A 17931-nucleotide genomic window follows, 5' to 3' on the forward strand; every position below is an offset into this window, starting at 1 on the left:
TCCCTCGGCGCTGCCATTCAAACTAAGGGAAACAGGCAGTGGAGCCTTGCGGCTTCACTGCCCGTTTTCTACTGCGCAAGCGCTTTGTGAATGGGGCGCGCTGTGTTGTGGGACACACACAGTTCCCAGAACACAGCCCGCCCCATTCCCCAGAAGACAACGCAAGGAGGAGAAGACTGAAGATCACTGCGGTGTAGGAAGTGGCAGATTAGGACGATCTACCTAGAAACAGCCATTTCTGGTAAGTTAAAAAAAAAATTTAAGCCGTTGGGGTGTGCAGTACCGCATTTGGCGAGAGGTGTGGGGGTGTCGGAGACACTCTGAGACGCTCGGAGACAATCCATTCCCGAGTGCTGCCCCACCTCTGGCCACATACAGTACTGCATACGCCAGCAGTGAATGTGGAACCAGTTATCTGAGTTTCCATTGATTCCTATGGGGAAACTCACTTTTATATACGAGTGCTCTGGATTACAAGCATGCTTCTAGATCGGATTATGCTGGTAAACCAAGGTTCTACTGTATATTCACATGGTTGCATGGGTGTGGATAGTTTGCTGCATTCAGAGGCAGTAACACTGCTATGGCCCAAACTAAGCTCTCGGTCACATGGGTGAGACATGTTGACGTAAGCAGCATCAATGAGCTGCGCTCACACTAGTGGCCCCAGGCACGGCCACTCCACTGATCCATCTAATGACTGTTTAATTCTGCCAGAAAGCACAAAAGAGACTAAGACGGATGGCCTTTGATGACATCACGGAGAGCTGCAGGCTATGAGGCTGACAAGCACGGGATACCGAGGCAGCTTTATAGTGAAAGTCTGAATGGATGCGAGGAGTTTCCTCTATTGTTCTGGTGAATGGGTTTATTTGGACTGATTGGATACTTGCTGCCATTGCAGTTGTACACATGCTCTGTAGTGCTGTGCTTTCACAGAGCTGCATACCTTTCCCCCACACCTAGCTTATTTGTTTAAAATCGCTGATTATAGACTAATCAACCCAGGCTCTGGTTATAATGGAAAGTTCTATTTTGAATCAATGGTTACCAAACATGCTTGCCTGCTGCACTCCTTGGAGCATTTGTTAAAATTATATTATACAAGCTACCCCATAGCAGAATTGCCAATTAGGGCGAGAGGACACTAAAAGGTATCCAAGTACACAACAGGAGCGCGCAGTGGACAATGTATAATCAATGGACTTCAGCTCATGAACTTACACTGGCCCCTACACTAGAAGGCCTATATCATCATGATAATTTAACCGTGGGCAAATCACTCCCTATAGCTAAGCTGCTACTTTAAGTCCTATGTATCTAATTCCAGGTAAACCAACACTGTGTCACTTTTAAATTTGCTGGTTGTAAACGGTTATACACTTTGCCTGAACTCAGGCCTTAATTAACCATGGACTGGTAAGGTTACCCTGGATTGATTATTCCATGGTTTCCGCTTAATGTCAACACACTGTTGGCAACTACATGAGCGTCAGCGTGGTTGAGTGTGATGCTAGCCCGGGAGCAAGTGGTTTTAAGGTAAAGTTGTCGGTCCTTGATTTTAAATGGCAACTGGAGGATCGTTCTATGTCTTTAATGGCAAAATGTCATCTTTTGATATTGAGCTCAATAAAGTTAATCTCTAACCTGGTTACACTGCTGTTGGTCTTCTGCTGAAACCACTGTACTGATATGTACCTCTGGTCTTCCCTGGTTTCGATTTTACTGTATGTTTTGGCTTAGGAAGACCCCACCAAATGGTGAGACAGTAACCAGTTTTTTGGGTTTTTTTTGATTAATGTATGTGTATACATTAGGGGTGTTGAAATTAATCTTCGAGAGGGGCAGGAGGCGGAGCCTAGCGGAGCAGACATGCATTGTTAGAGCTCCACACCGCTGAGGAGAGAAGAGAAGGACAAAGCGGAGCCTGCAGGCTCAAAAGGTATCCATTTGAACCTTTTTGCCCCTGGGAACAAACTGTGAAAGTTTGGGCAGGAAATATGGTACTGGGAGGAAACCGTGGCAGAAATAAAAATCACCTCACAAAGAGCTCACAGGCACTCACTGCAGCTGAAGCAGCTCCAGTCACCTCACAAGATACAGCATCAGGGCGCTCTCACAGACAGAAAATGTCACAGCAAGACTCTCCATTTGAGTCAGATACAGAACAAATCCTCTCACAAACTTCTCCACAAGCCTCCTCAGTATCCCCAGTAATATTATTACAATTTGAAAAGATGCTTCATAAGGCTTTAAAACAAACCTCAGACCAAATAACAAACAGCCTAACCAAAGAAATAAGAGAGCTGGGAAACTGCACCGCAGCCTTACAAATAAAAATTGATGAAATTGAAATTACAACCCAAGAAAATATAACAGAATTGGAACAATTAAAAAAAGAGAATTTAATACTTCAAACTAAGCTCGAAGATTACGAAAATAGAGCCAGACGTTCAAACTTGCGCATAAGGGGAATACCTGAAACTGTGACAGACCTGCAATCTACTATTACTGCTCTATTACAAGAACTAAAGCCAGATATCCCTATTGAACGTTTAGAACTGGACAGAGTACACAGAGCCCTCACAGCCAAAAAGAAAGATGGACCCCCACGTGATATAATCACAAAATTTCATTATTACAGAACGAAAGAACAAATACTAATTGCTGCAAGAGAAAAAAAGAAACTTAATTTTCAAGGACACAATTATCAAATTTTTGCTGACCTATCCCAACTTACTATTACTAAAAGACGATCCATGAAACCCCAACTAATGGAACTGCAACGCCACAACATTATGTATCAATGGGGCTTCCCCTTTTTAGTCAGGTTTAACTACCAAGGTACAATTTACAGAAGCAGATCAGCAGATGAACTACAACAAACCCTTTTAAAATTAAATCTGACAGAACCCACAAGCAGCAACACTCCCACACGCAGAAGAATGGCATCATCTTCACCTTCAGGCAGCACCCAGAAAATTCCAGAACAAAATGGGAATCATCATTCTCACAAAAAAGGCCGTTATGCCACATCATCCATGGACCAAGAAGATTCAATGGACTGACATCCTAATTCCTGATATCTCTTCATTTATTATACTAAGAGATGGTTCTCTATAAAAAACCTATATTTATAACTGAATGTAACTCCCACTGTGTGGGATCATGTTACATTCCAGTTATATTTCTTATTACTTCTGATTCATATAGCCTTAGAATATATAAGTGAAATAAGGAAATTCTTGTTCAGTTATATATTATCAGGTAATAACAATAGATTTATTACTTTTTAGGACAAATATGTTCAATAATCCAGAAGTAATGGAAGCTTTTTTTTTTTTTTTTTTTTTTTTTTTTTTCTTCTTTCTTTTCTTAATACAAATATATTATTACCTAACTAGTTCCTAGAATTATGTTTTTGTTCTAATCTGAAGCAATACAACCTCAATTTTATGAGTTAACATATCTAAACAGTTACATATGAATAAAATATGTAATTGTTTACTCTAAAAGGGTTAAAATCCCAAAATAATTCAAACTATCTTCATCAATACCAAAGTTATTAACAGTACCTTTCTAACTGAATTATTTAGCCTAGGGCAAGACTAACCATATACAACCACCCTGGAATAAATAATTTCAACAAAAACTATATTCTGCACTCCAACTAATGAAACATAATTTTGATGTCTTTTGACATAGCACTTCTCTCCTGTAAGCGGAAGATCCGTGTACCCCCATTAGCCCTCCTCATTCTCCCAACCATATTATGTGGGAGTGTGACGAAGGCACTTATTCCCCTGAGAGAGATATTTATTCTCTTTCACGGGTAAATTGTGATTACTTGCAAAAAATAATTTATACAATGTATCATCTAATCTCATATGTTTTTTGTTTACTCTTTACTCCAGAATTCACTGGTTTCTTTTCTATCTATTCATCTTTTCAGTCCACACAGGTTGATCTGCGCAGTCAGCTCTGCATAACAAAAAGTAAGTCAAAACTATTTGATCTATTGCCATGGCACCACTGAATATACTTTCCCTGAATGTTCAGGGAATAAATGTCCCTCAAAAAAGGACCAAAGCCTTCCGTACTTTCCATAACAAGAAGGCTCACATAATATGCCTCCAAGAAACACACTTCACCAAAGATTCTACTCCAAAATATATTTCTCCTTTTTATCAACAAATTTACACGGCTTCTGCCTGTACCAAGCAAAGGGGAACTCTAATTGCATTTCACCGATCCACACCATTCACCTTATCATCAGAAATTAAAGACCCAGAAGGTAGATACCTGATACTCATGGGTTATATAATGGATACAGCAATCACGGTGATTTCCTACTACGCTCCTAACAAACAACCTACACCATTCCTCTCACATATATTACAAGTGATTAATACACACAAAATAGGAACAGTGATAATGTGTGGGGATTCGAACCAGGTCCTCCTCCCATTTCTAGATAAATCACCTTTTACACCATCCAAAATAACCTCTAGATTACCTTTTTCTCAACTTCTTTCCAAATATAATCTGGTAGATTCATGGAGAGAAAGTAACCCAATGAAAAAGAAATTCACTTATTTCTCGCACCCTCATCAAACCTTCACCAGAATAGATCATATTTTTCTAACAATAGGAATGATACCAGAAATTATTGCATCAGATATAATTCCGATTCCGTGGTCTGACCATAATGCAGTATACACTACTATAGCCTCAGCCATACCAAAAGCGCATGACCCAACGTGGTACTTACCGGACATAATGCTCAAACACCCACTACATCAGATGGCCATTGAACAAGCTTTAAAGGAATACATATCAATTAATAATACAACAGACATCTCCCCAATTACACTGTGGGAAGCTCATAAGCCTGTCTTGCATGGTACAATACAAAGACAAATGGCACTATTTAAACGGGAACGCAAAAATCTAGCAAAAAAACTAGAACTCAATTTTAATGCAGCCTACATATCATTTCAAGATAATCCATCTCAGAGTACAAAATCTCATCTGGAAAAATCTAGATTGGAATACGATCTATTTCTCACTGAGTCAGTTGATAAATCCCTCAAACGCTCCAAACACAATTTCTACATGAATACAAACAAACCAGGTACATATTTGGCTCGGGCATTAAATTCAACTAACAAATCTTTCAAACCAATACGTTTGAAATTATCAAAAAATGTCTACACTTGTAATCCAGTTAAAATAGTCCATAAATTTCACTCACATCTCGCAACTTTATACAAGACAAACAATGAATTTAATCCTACAGAGGCTGAATCCTTCTTCTCAAAAATAACCTTACCTGAGTTATCTCAGAATCAAAAAAGCAGTTTGGATGAGCCTATAACTATAGATGAAGTTGCTAACGCCATAAAAGACCTAAAACTTAACAAAAGACCAGGCCCAGACGGCTACTCGGCTTTATACTATAAAACATTCTCAGAAATACTTTCTCCCATTCTCACTGAAACTTTTAACAAACTTCTAGATGGACATTCTTTTTGGCAAGAAACACTAATGGCAATTGTTTGTATGATCCCAAAACCCCTTTCTGATGATACTTCCTGTGTGAATTATCGGCCTATCTCTCTGTTAAACCTCGATATTAAATTATTAGCAAAAATAATAGCAAAACGCCTCAATAGCATTATAGGAAAATTAATACATAGAGATCAAGTAGGCTTCATGCCAAATAGACAGGCAGGCGATAATATACGCAGGGCAGTGTTATTGGCACATATTGCTAAAAAACGGAAAATCCCTTTATGTTTTCTATCTCTCGATATTAAGAGGGCATTTGACACAGTATCCTGGCAATATATGCAATATTCATTACAAAAATGGGGTTTTGGACCCCACTTTTTAACATGGATCAAAGCATTTTATAATAAACCCAAAGCCTATATAAAATATGCTGGATACAAATCTGAAGCCTTTAATATCGAAAGAGGTACCCGACAGGGTTGCCCATTATCTCCCTTATTATTTGCCCTTATACTTGAACCCATGGCCCAATATATCAGAACAAACCAAACTATAACTGGCATTGAAGTAGGAGGTATTACACACAAATTATGTATATTTGCAGACGATATATTACTTTTTCTATCATCACCACAGGTCTCTGGTCCTAACTTAATACTAGCTCTTGATGGATTTGCAGCCCTATCCGGCCTTATGATTAATCCTAAGAAATGCCTAGTGCTTAATATTTCACTCACAAACATGGAATTGATCCCGGCTAGGGCTGCACTCCCATTCACATGGGCAGAAAAATCAATCCCATATCTTGGAATTCATTTAACAGCTTCTCATTCTGACTTATTCTCAACCAATTATCCTCCTGTATTAAGACAGATCACAAATCTAATAAAACAATGGTCGATACTTCCTTTATCCTGGATGGGGAAGATTAATGCAATCAAAATGACTATTCTACCCAAATTGCTTTATCTATTCAGAGTCCTCCCTGTTCCAATTCCTTCCTATTTTTTGAGAATAGTACAAAAAAGAGCAACTTCGTTTATATGGGGCTCTTCTAAACCACGTATACCTATACACACACTACATCTTCCCAAAAATAAAGGAGGCCTGGGATACCCTAATTTTACTAACTACTACAGAGCTGCACATTTGGCCAGTCTGTCCAAATACCATGCAAAACAGGAAATCCCATTATGGGTATTTATAGAGGCTTCAGAAAATGACCCTCTATTAATATCAAATTTATTATGGCTTGATCCTAAAGACCGCTTTAAAATTCATAATCCCATAACTAAACACTTCTTATCTCTCTGGGATAAACTAAAAACCAAATATCAGTTACAATCTCCACACAATCCTCTCCTTTCTTTTATCAGAAATCCGGCCTTTTATCCGGCATGGATCTACCCAAATTCTTTTAAAGCTTGGACAACATCAGGCATTCAGACACTAAATGACTTCATAGCATCTAAATCATTCCTTTCATTCCCATCGCTTAGAGAAAAATATGATCTACCAAACTCTGAGATATTTAGATATCTCCAAATCAAAAATTTCTATACACCATTCCTAAAGGGGGATACACCATTATCCCAATTATCCATTTTTGAATCAATCTGTACAAAAGATCCATTTGCTAAAGGTACAATTTCATCACTTTATAATCAATTATATGGAGTACCAAATCTTAATAGACCCTCTTACGTTCAGAGGTGGGAGGAGGACCTGGGACGAACTTTAGAAGACACGGACTGGTCTAACATATGGCTCACATCTAAGTCATCTTCACCCAACATCTTAGCACTGGAGACAAATTATAAAGTCCTAACTCGCTGGTACCTTGTACCCGCTAGAGTGGCAAAATATTCACCTAATACCTCAGCTCTTTGTTTTCGAGGATGCCCAGAAATAGGCACATATTTACACATATGGTGGACGTGCCCAGTAATCCAAACCTTCTGGAAGGAAGTCTTCGTGATTGCATCTAAAATATTTAAAAAAATAATACAACCAGATCCATATTTAACTTTACTTAATCTAAAACCGGAATGGTTAACACTCTCTCAATTCAAACTTATGATCCAACTAATAACGGCTGCAAAACAAACAGTGGCCAAGGCATGGAAATCTCCTACATTGGTACTAGCAGAAACAATTCACAGAATGAATAATACAATGTCCCATGCTAAGATGGTAGCCATCGATCAAAATCAAATTCCAAAATTTGAAAAACTTTGGCATCCTTGGATAAAACAACAGTTCCTGTCAAACTTCAATGACTCTGTCCTGTTGCCATGGTAACAGATTAAATGACTTACAGAGACACCCATTCTAAGGCTTCAAAGAGAACTAAAAAGAATAATAAACTGACGAGCGGGACAACCTTGTGGACCATACCTCTACCTTTCAACCCTTTTTCTTCTTTCTCTTTACTTTTCTCCACCTTACGATTAAAGCTCATTATCAGAATTTATTTGACCTATATACACTCTACTTGTAAACAATATGTATAGTAGGTATAAATCATTTAAATACCTACAAAAGTAACTAAGGAAATTATATATATCTTTAATTTAGGTTTACGTGAACCCAATGTTTAATATTTGAAATTTCATGATATTTACCTATATAAACCCTACTGTAAAACAATGAGCTTACTTTATAGATCCTTGTAAACTTACTTTATGTATCTTTATAACATTGTATACTCAATAAACTTCTTTTGACAAGGAAATTAATCTTCGAATTGATGCATCGGGATTCGACCGTCCACGATGTGGCATCGATTCTATAGCTTTAAGAAATCGATTATTGAAGATGACGTCATCCTCGTGCTGTGCTGCCGCACCATGCCCTGCCATGGAGCCGAAAGCAGCCGAAGTTTCCGCGCTGTTTTTTCCTGCCTCCCGCTGACATCACCCTGTGTCGCGAGGAGAGGAGGCCTTCCATCAATCCCCTTCCCTCCCCTCACCAGCCAATAGAAAGAGATCCTAAGCAGCGGAATGCGGAGGAGCCACACTGTGTGCACGTTGACAAGACCATGGAGCGCCGGGGTTGGCGCTTGTGGTGGCTGGAACTGTCCCTGATGCTGGTTAGAGTGGCCGCAGCCGGCTTATGGAGCACAGAGCTCTGAGGAGAGTGGAGCCATCGGTGCTTTTGGTCCCGGAAAGGTTCAGGGCAGCCGCGGCGTAAACAGCCGGAGGTGTGATGGATGAGGATGAGGCGGAGCCAGAGGAGAGCCAGAAGAGTGGTAGAGCCAGGTGAGGGGGCCGCGGGGAGGACACTGAGAACTGACATGGTAAGGGAGGTGCCAGACTATATGCAGAATGCAGATAGGGCAATACAACCAAAAATGATGTGCAGTGCTTTGTGGTGATAAATGTACAAAAGAGTCTTTATTAAGTAATGAACAAATATAGTCCTGAAAAATTATATATATAAGAGCACACTCTGATAAATAAATCTGTGATCTGATTGAAAGAAATCTTCTGTGTATTCAAAGTAATTCCAGTGCTGAGTGTGCTCTGCTGTGTTCAAATCATTCACCATAAATCAGGAATGATTTGAACACAGCACAGCACACTTAGCACTGGAATTACTTTGAATACACAGAAGATTTCTTTCAATCAGATCACAGATTTATATATATATTTCAGGACTATATTTGTTCACTACTTAATAAAAGACTCTTTTGTACATTTATCACCACAAAGCACTGCACATCATTTTTGGTTTTATGGTCTATTAAAGGTTGTATATTATCACCATGTGCTAGCTTAGCTGCCAACTAATCATAAAGCACCCACTTTATTTTGTTTTTAACGCAGATATCACAGCATTTTCCCCAGCTGGCTGTCAAACTGCCTAATGTCCTTCACAGCCCCTTCCTCCCCCCGCAGGTCCCACTATCTCTCACCCAAACCCCACCTTTTATATATGTCTCAAACTACTCCTGATCACTAACCCCAGATCACCCAAACTACACATCAGACAGATATGGCTTCCAGCCCATTTCTGTTCCACCTCCCCATTCAAACCAATGGCCACCGCATAGCCCTCACACAACTCACCTCCATTCACAGGCTCCAACCCACACCCCATGCAGCCCCTAACAATCTGAGGTCCCACCCATTCTTATCTCTGGAACGACCCCTCCATCCTTCAGTTCCTATCACCTCCCCAGACTCTTCCATCAAATAATATTCCTGGACTCTTCCAGCCTTCCATTCCTATCCTCCGATTCTTCCGTCCTTTTTTCCCTATTCACGGATTCCCATTTCCCTATCCCCAGACTCTTCCATTCTCTCTCCATGGATTTCACCATCTTTCAATTCTTATCCCTTGACCCCTCCATCCTTCAGTTCTATCCCTGGACTCTTCCATACTTTAGTTCCCATCTCCAGACTACTCCATCCTCCCTTTCCTATTCATGGATTCCTCCTACCCTATCTCCAGACTGCTCCATCGTTCTAATCATGAGACCACCGAAGATGCGCACCCCTAGTATACATACTATTTTACTTTATTGGTTTTTGACAAAGTGGCCAATTAGCTGCTGCCAGTTTGTATGCACCAATCTCCACGGGCCCATTTAGGGTCAGCTGGAAGCTATTCACATGTAAACACTCAGACGAGTAGAAAAATAAATTAGCACACAGAATCTGGTGCAGCTGTGCATAGTAACCAATCAGCTTGTTCAGTTAAGCTTTGACACTAAGGCCAGGTTCACACTTGTACGACACGACTTATCCTACAGATTTTACTTGTAGGTAAGCGTGTTTGGTAATACCCCTTTTTTTCCTCCTCTGTCCAGCATCTATTCATTTTGTAATGCTCTTCTTTCTATTATAGAACTCGGCATATGGAACTGTTCCTGATGAGTGGATATTCTCCACGAAACGCGTGAAATTCCACAATATGAAATTTTACCATCAATTATTACTATTAACAGAATCATGTCATCCATGAATTGGAACAATTGTATTACCATATACCAATGTATTACCCATTGATTGGCTGTGAATTACATCATTATCATGCACAGTAAATTGCTAAGGTGCTACTTATTTTTATCATGTTATCTCCGTTATTCAATGTATATCTTTTTGGAATCCATTTTTCAGTGATTTTACATTTTAATTTTCTTAGCTGTGCTTCATTTAAAGTCCCAACCTATTCTTACAATTGATGTTGTTATCCTACTTTGCCCTGCAACATCAGTCCTACTTTCATCAGAGTTGAATGAACAGAATAAGATTTTGCTCCAACTAAGCTAGTCGGACTTGTCCTTTAACCAATCAAAACAATCCCAGTGACAAATTCCTTTTATTGCTGCTGTAATCACCATGTCAGATGGTTAGGACAATTATCCAATTTCAATGATATTCAATGGGCTGAAGTAGGACCAAATTAGTGCAGGAACCTTTTTGAGTTGGAGCGACTTGTGTCAGCAGTTAACCTCCCTGGCGGTATGATTATTTCAGATTTTTGCGTCTCAAAGCGGTACAATTATTTTGCATAGAAATTTGGCGTTTTTATATTGTAGGTCTGTAATTCTTAGCAATAACACACTTAGATCTGTCCAAACAAGAGTCTAGTAGATATCCCGGGTATGATGAAGTTTGAAAACACAAAATCATTACTTACAATATAATAAATATAAATAAATAATATAATAAAATTTCCCCACGATTCACTATCGCTCAATTCTGCAAGTGTTCTAATTTACTATCACTGTTTTCTAAAGCCACTTTTGACGTAAAGGGACACTTTTTGGTCACTATGGACAATCTCAAGTTTCCAGGCAGAAAGAACAGTATATATATAATATAAAACTGCATGCAGGGCATGGGACAAAAGGGATGTGAAATGATTTCATACGGTACTGTAATCTGTAAGATTACAGTACTGTATGTGTTATGATTTTTACATTTTTTTTAATTTACTGCCAGGCTCCACCCCCATGCGTTGCGACGCTCGCAGGGAATGGAGCCTGGCACAGAGAGGCTTCGGGCAGAGGACGGAGCACGCAGACAGCGCGGGGGGACATCGCAGGATCCTGCGGACAAGGTACGTAACACTGCACCAGGATCTGGGTTACTGCTAATGGTGCTGAAATTTAACCCTGAGCCACACTCGGGAATACCGTCAGGGAGGTTAAGACGGCTCTCATAGGGAATCAATTACACTCGTCATGCGACATGTGCACCCAAAGTCGGAGCGTATGTCGTAGCCGTGTGAACCCGCCCTTGAAACCTGGAAGCTGATTGATTACTATGCACAGCTACACCAGATTCTGTGCACACCAGTTTTAGTAAATCTCCCCCACTATGTGCAGGCAGTGTTTAAAACCGCCAGAGAAAGCCTACCAATTCTCAAAAGCAGCTGCCCTTCTTTGGCCTTAAAGTTACAAAAGCAGTTCTCAAAACAAAATCTCAACTCTCATAAGCAACACAAAAGTCAATCTTTATTCAAAACAGTATTAATACATAACAATTCTTGTTACAATAAACGTGCTTTTTAAGAATTTAAATCTGAGCTGATCTAATCACATTATACAAAAAGTATAAATAATTGAACTGGCTCAGAATGGATACACCATCCACTGACTATTGGAGAACTTGTGTAATGTAAGAATGGTACTTTTTTTTTTTTTGGAAGACAACATTAATCTACATATAAAAAAAGTATGAAAACTGCACGTAAAAGAAAATTTTACATTTCTAACAAAAATTTCAAAGGCTAAAAAAAAAAAAAAAAAAAAAAAAAAAAAAAAAAAAAAAAGAAAAGAAAAAAGAAAATCCATGAACAATGTAATTCCATGCTCTCACGCTTGCTGACAAGGTGGCCAAATAGTCTGCATCAACCATATTGAGCTGACCCCGTTTGTACTTACGGTTTGACAGAAGTGCTACTTGCTTTTCTTGGGTCTTTTTAAAACGTATGCTTATTTGGAACCAGACTACACTGCCCTAGGGCTATTCCAAGCAATAAACTGTGCTTCTTGTATAATCAAAATATATATTAAAAAAAAAAAAATCAGATTCCTTGCGAAAATAAATGTATAACTGAACCCACTGGTGCAAATCAGAAATTACTCCTTTAATAAAATGGCAGCCTTTTGGAGGTGAATTTCATACATAGGTAGTATTATATCATTGGCTACAGGCTGCTTAGGTGTGTAATGTTCTGCTGTCTAGTGCTAAGTTTTAAAAAGTATAGTTCATTCTACCCTGGCTGTTCACAGAGAATTGTTGGTCAGCCATTCTATTACATCAGAAAAGTACAGCAATAGGAGCAATATAGCTGACCAAACACCTTCCAATCGCCATTTAATCTTTTAGATCTTCCAAAACTATGGAATAGCCCTACCTAAACCATCCACTCAACTTTATAATGGTTGGAAGAGCTAAAGTGGATCGCTCGATTAGATTGCATAGTGTATGGCACTCTAATTAAGCAAGGATCACACATGTCCATAGTAGGGCTCTAGCAACAGTGATGATTCCACCCATCAGGTATCTTAAATTAATCTCCACCCAAAAAATGGCAATAAATGGTGTTTATCACTAAACAAGAGAATAACTGTGCAACAATATGTAATATGTAGTTTTCATAGATTATGATGCAGGACATTCTCTCAAAGCATAACTAGTAACACAGGAATTACATTAAAATAGATATTTAAAGCATTACATTTAATACAAAATGTAGCAAAAAGCTGTTTTTTTTTTTGTTTTTTTTTTTACACCCCTTGTTTTAGCCTACAAATCCTGCAGCAATTGAGGCAATGTGGATCCAATGTGTGCCATCCACAAAATGGAGAGTATTTCAATAAATGTATGACATATGAATATTCTCTGGCAGCATTTTAAAACTGCTGTTTTGTTGGACTTGCCTCACCACATGCTTTATAATAAAGATGGCAAGTATAACATGTGACATTCAATAGTTTAGTAAATGTGGAAGAAAAGGAGTTCCAAGTCAGAGCCGTATCTAGCTGGGTGGAAGGTGGGTGCAGCAGAATAAAATGACCATAAAGCTCTGTACAGTGGCCAATAGAGATGGATCCAAATAATGCCATAAGCTGGGTATTGGAGCACACAAGAGATAGCAGAATAAAAAGATGTGCACATGCCCTGGAGGTGTAAACATTCTAAAGGCTCAGGGGGAAAAAAAAAAAAAAAAAAAAAAAAAAAATCTTAAAAATAAAAGAAAACCATTTCCATCCCATAATAAAACCCCTTTGAGATCTCCTATATTTTTACACACCTCTCCCTCCTTACCATAATATATTGTGCAGTGGACATACAATTTCAGATTTAATAGGTAGAATTTTATATTACTGTGCTATAATTCCCCACATATGTTAAAGGGGTATGCATCTGTATGCTGTAAAGGGGGAACCTCGATACCTGATAAAAAAAAAAAAAAAGTCATGCTTTGACCAGAACACAGAATTCTAAGAAAACCTCACAGGTACATGGAATATGTGAGATGCCATTTAATATCCAGTCAGTGCTCATACAGCCAGCCTATCCGACAGAACTGACATAGGGATAATACCAAAGATTAAACAAAGAAATGAAAACCTTTAAAAGGATGATCCATAAAATGCACCTTTCTAAAAGTTTGCCTAAATATTGTCTTTAGGCAATGCTGAAAGCATGTATATATTAGGACCAAAGTGGATGTTGTGCATCTGTCCCCTTGAAAACAAATGTGACCCCACACAAAAATGGAAGCTACAGAAATGCTTGTTTAAACAAAAAAAAACAAAACAAAAAAAAAAAACAAAAAAAAAAACACAACTGGCGATATTTAGATAATATTTTACTACTTAGTAACTGGAAAGTTTCCCCCTAATCTCAGCAGTAATGATCTGGAATCTAAATGTACAAATCACTGTAACAGAGCTCATTAATGACTCATTTATGCACACTAGAATTAGGAATGTCCAGCATATTTGTTTATTTACTGTGGAATGCAAACAAAACTGCACAAAGTGAGCATAAAAAAAAAAAAAATGAATAAAACAATCATTAAATTGTGGTTACTGTATCGTATGAGCAGAAAGGGAACCAAACTCCACCTTTCACCTTCCTTCACATTTCCTGATGCATAGTTTGTTTTTTTTTTCTATCTTTAAATCAAAAAATGAGAGCATAAGAAGCAGGTCCTCTGTGTTAGTGGAATGCAAAAATGTGTCATCTCTTTTATCTGCAAGTAATGCAGAGGCAATACTAAACACGTTTAAGCAGCCAACTTTTGTGTGGCAGCAATTGTACTCCATAATGATATAGACCAATAGTGTTGAAAGCCACACACTGCATCCTAACACTAAGAAATCTTCTTAGTCATACAGCTAGCAGGTCACATCAAAATGAGTCAGCTAGTCCTATTTAACACAAAAAAAAAAAAAAAAAAAAAAAAAGTGTAGTATTTCTAGTGTGAAGCTGGGTATATTATTCTGAAATACACAATTTTATAGGATGTAGTAGATTACATTTCTCTTTAAAACATGGCACCATTTAACTAGCAACAATCTTCAAAAAAATGGTAGAGCAACACTCAAAGTACACACTGGGTGATTAGTCTCGCCTCAAGCTCAGAAGGCCTCCCAAAAGGGGAAAAAGGCCTTCAAATCTCTATTCCTTTGGATTTTGCATATGATGTTTTTTTGCATATGTCACTGCAATAACTGAGCAAGCTTCGGTTTGTGTTTTAACATGCATTCAACTAGATATGGATTGAAACGACTTTATAACTCCCTTTTTATCATTAGAATTAGCTAAAAAAAAAAAATTGCAAGACTGTCCACAAAACAGGATTTTCATATTAAGACAACCACTAGAGTCCCAAGATGTTAAGATATGCAATAATGGAAATCTTCAAATCCTGAATTAGTGTTAGGCAAAGTGTTGAGAGAATTCAGAAGGAAGAAACTTCTTGCTGGAGGCAGGAATGCTTCAGCACCAACTAATAAGCCTCTTTCTTGCTTGCATATCTTCCATCTTTAAACCTGCAGAAAATAATAATAAAAAAAGAGAGTTTGTTAATCTAAATATATATATATATATATATATATATATATATATATATATATATATATATATATATATATATATATATATATCTCCATTTGCAACTAATTACAATTAAGTGGGGGGGGGGGGGGGGTGGTGGAGGTGTTACAACCTAATGTTGAGTCACATCATACTGAGACCAAACTAACATTCCCCTAGTTTATGTATTCAACTGCCCACATGTTACTTCACTGCTCAGCATGAACTTCTAACAAAAAATACTGTACAACCAAATAAGTCAGCCATCAGGGAAGCAGCTGACATAAGGAAGCAAAGCCCTGCCTATACCAAGATGGCTGCCACCACAAAGAGCAGAACAAGGCATGATAATTCAGTAAAGAGGAAAAGATCAGCTATAAAAGGAAGCCACGGGCAGAACTGGCGATTAGCCATTTTCCATCTACCCTTTGAGCAGTGTTAAAGAGCTCCAGACTGGGAAAAACATTTTTAAATTAATTTTATTAATGTAAAAAGAACACTTACCTGTCCAGGGATCCCACAACGTTGGCACCCAGAGCCGATTTGTCAATCGACTTCGGGTGCAGGCGCCGGCATTGTAAGGGAAACCACCAGTGAAGCCTTCACAGCCGGTTTCCTGCTGTGTATGTGCAAGCAGCACTGCGCTTTCTGAATGGTCCCGTCGTCTTCTGGGACCTGTTTGTGTCCCAGAGGACTTTAAAGTGGAGCTCCACCCAAAACAGGAAGCTCTACTTGTTCACACCCTTCTACTGCCACATTTGCTATTTTTTGACAGATGCCCGCTCCTTCTTCCGGGTAAGATTGCAGTGGCAATCTCCTAGCATTTCCAGGCCTTCCTCACAGAAATGCTAGGAGATTGCCGCTGCAATGTTACCCGGAAGTGGGAGAGGGCACCTGTCAAAAAATGCCAAAAGTGGCAGTAGAAGGGGGGAGGGTGCAAACAAGCAGACCTTCCCCTTTTGGGTGGAGCTCCGCTTAAAAGTCCTCTAAGGGTCAGTTCACATCACAGAAACGCAGTCCAGAAGTGTTTCTACATGCATGTTTTTGATGCATCCCCCCCAAAGTTTCCTGGGTTTTTTTTATTTTGTTTTTTTTGCTGTATTAGGTTTTTGATGCGTTTTTCCGTGGTCCAGTACAGTTCTGTGCAGGAAAAAAAAAAAAAAAAAAAAAAGCCATGTACTAATTTTTTTTTTCTACTCTGGAACTGACCACACAGGTGTGAACTAAGCCACTGGAACCCATATAATCTGCTGTTTTTAATGCAGAAAAAACAAAAACAAAAAAAAAAAAAACACTGCACTGCATCTGGTGTGAACTGGCCCTCAAAATGTAAAATTCTGGAGTTTTTTTTTTGTTTGTTTTTTAAGGGTCCTTTTTTAGTCAAAATTGTTACAAGAAACTTGAATTCAGAAATAAAAACATACATACTGTACATAACAATCATATTCCAAAAACATGACATAAAAATTATATATATAGTATCATACACTTACACTGGTTGGTTAATCACCACTGTGGTGGGACATAACTATAAGTTGGTGTCCCTGGAGCCCGGTATGCAGGCATTGTGACTTGATGAGGAGCTACTGGTGTGGGTGAATGGGTGGTCAACAATGTACCTAAAAAACAAAAACATTTCTATTAATAAATGCATTATCCAGATATAAGCCCTGGTTGAGAGCGGTGTGATTTGTTATGCCATTTGACAGTTTGACAGTTCCAAATCACGTGACAAGTTGCATCTCATTGCCGGCAATGGAATCATTCAAATCTTTCACATTGCAGCAAGTTTGAAAAAAGTGTCCTGCACAATTTTTTTTGGACAAGTTTACTTTACCACCAGACTGAGGAAACCCCAATCTAATAAAAATGGTTATGCTTGGCTGTTACATCGCCTTAGTTAACACAAGATTGGATGGAAAGATGTAAAAGTACCTGCTGACATCGCCATGGTGGTCCCAGCTACCATTCCCATAGTCACCCCACTACCTCTAGGAGGGGGGAGGGGTGCAGGATACATAGTTGCAGGCATTCCATTTGGTTGCACAACAGTGGTGTGATGGATTACGTGTGGAGGAGCTGCATACAGAGGCTGTGTGTAATATGTTCCTTGCTGTAAAAATAAACAAAAATGACAAACCTTAGATGCAAACCATTTTCAAAAGGAGAAAAGCTGACTACATGAAGAAACATTTTTTATCTAATTGTAAATTCACCTGGAGTTCTCAAATCTTTCTAGACCTGCCAAGATATCTATTGTGCAAAGGGTCTTTCAAAAAAAAAAATATATATATATGCGCAAAGGCAGGCTCTAGCACTACATAGCTGCAGGTAAAAGCCAACCTATCCTGAA

The 17931-nt window shown here is 38.6% G+C and overlaps 1 protein-coding gene across 1 annotated transcript in view; it reads right to left on the minus strand.

The window, feature by feature from the left end:
* Positions 1-11958: 11958 nt before the first annotated feature.
* The window catches only part of FAM168B (family with sequence similarity 168 member B), a 38419-nt gene continuing 32446 nt past the window's right edge, over positions 11959-17931 (minus strand). Inside the window, exons 5-7 of the mRNA XM_073625826.1 lie at positions 17514-17691; positions 17072-17197; positions 11959-15535 (exon numbers count right to left, since the gene is read on the minus strand). Of these exons, the coding sequence (XP_073481927.1) occupies positions 17085-17197; positions 17514-17691 (291 nt within the window). The 3' untranslated portion in view covers positions 11959-15535; positions 17072-17084. The remainder of the gene's footprint in view (positions 15536-17071; positions 17198-17513; positions 17692-17931) is intronic.

Source organism: Aquarana catesbeiana, linkage group LG04, assembly GCF_042186555.1.
Source record: "Aquarana catesbeiana isolate 2022-GZ linkage group LG04, ASM4218655v1, whole genome shotgun sequence".
Taxonomy (NCBI): Eukaryota; Metazoa; Chordata; class Amphibia; order Anura; family Ranidae; genus Aquarana; species Aquarana catesbeiana.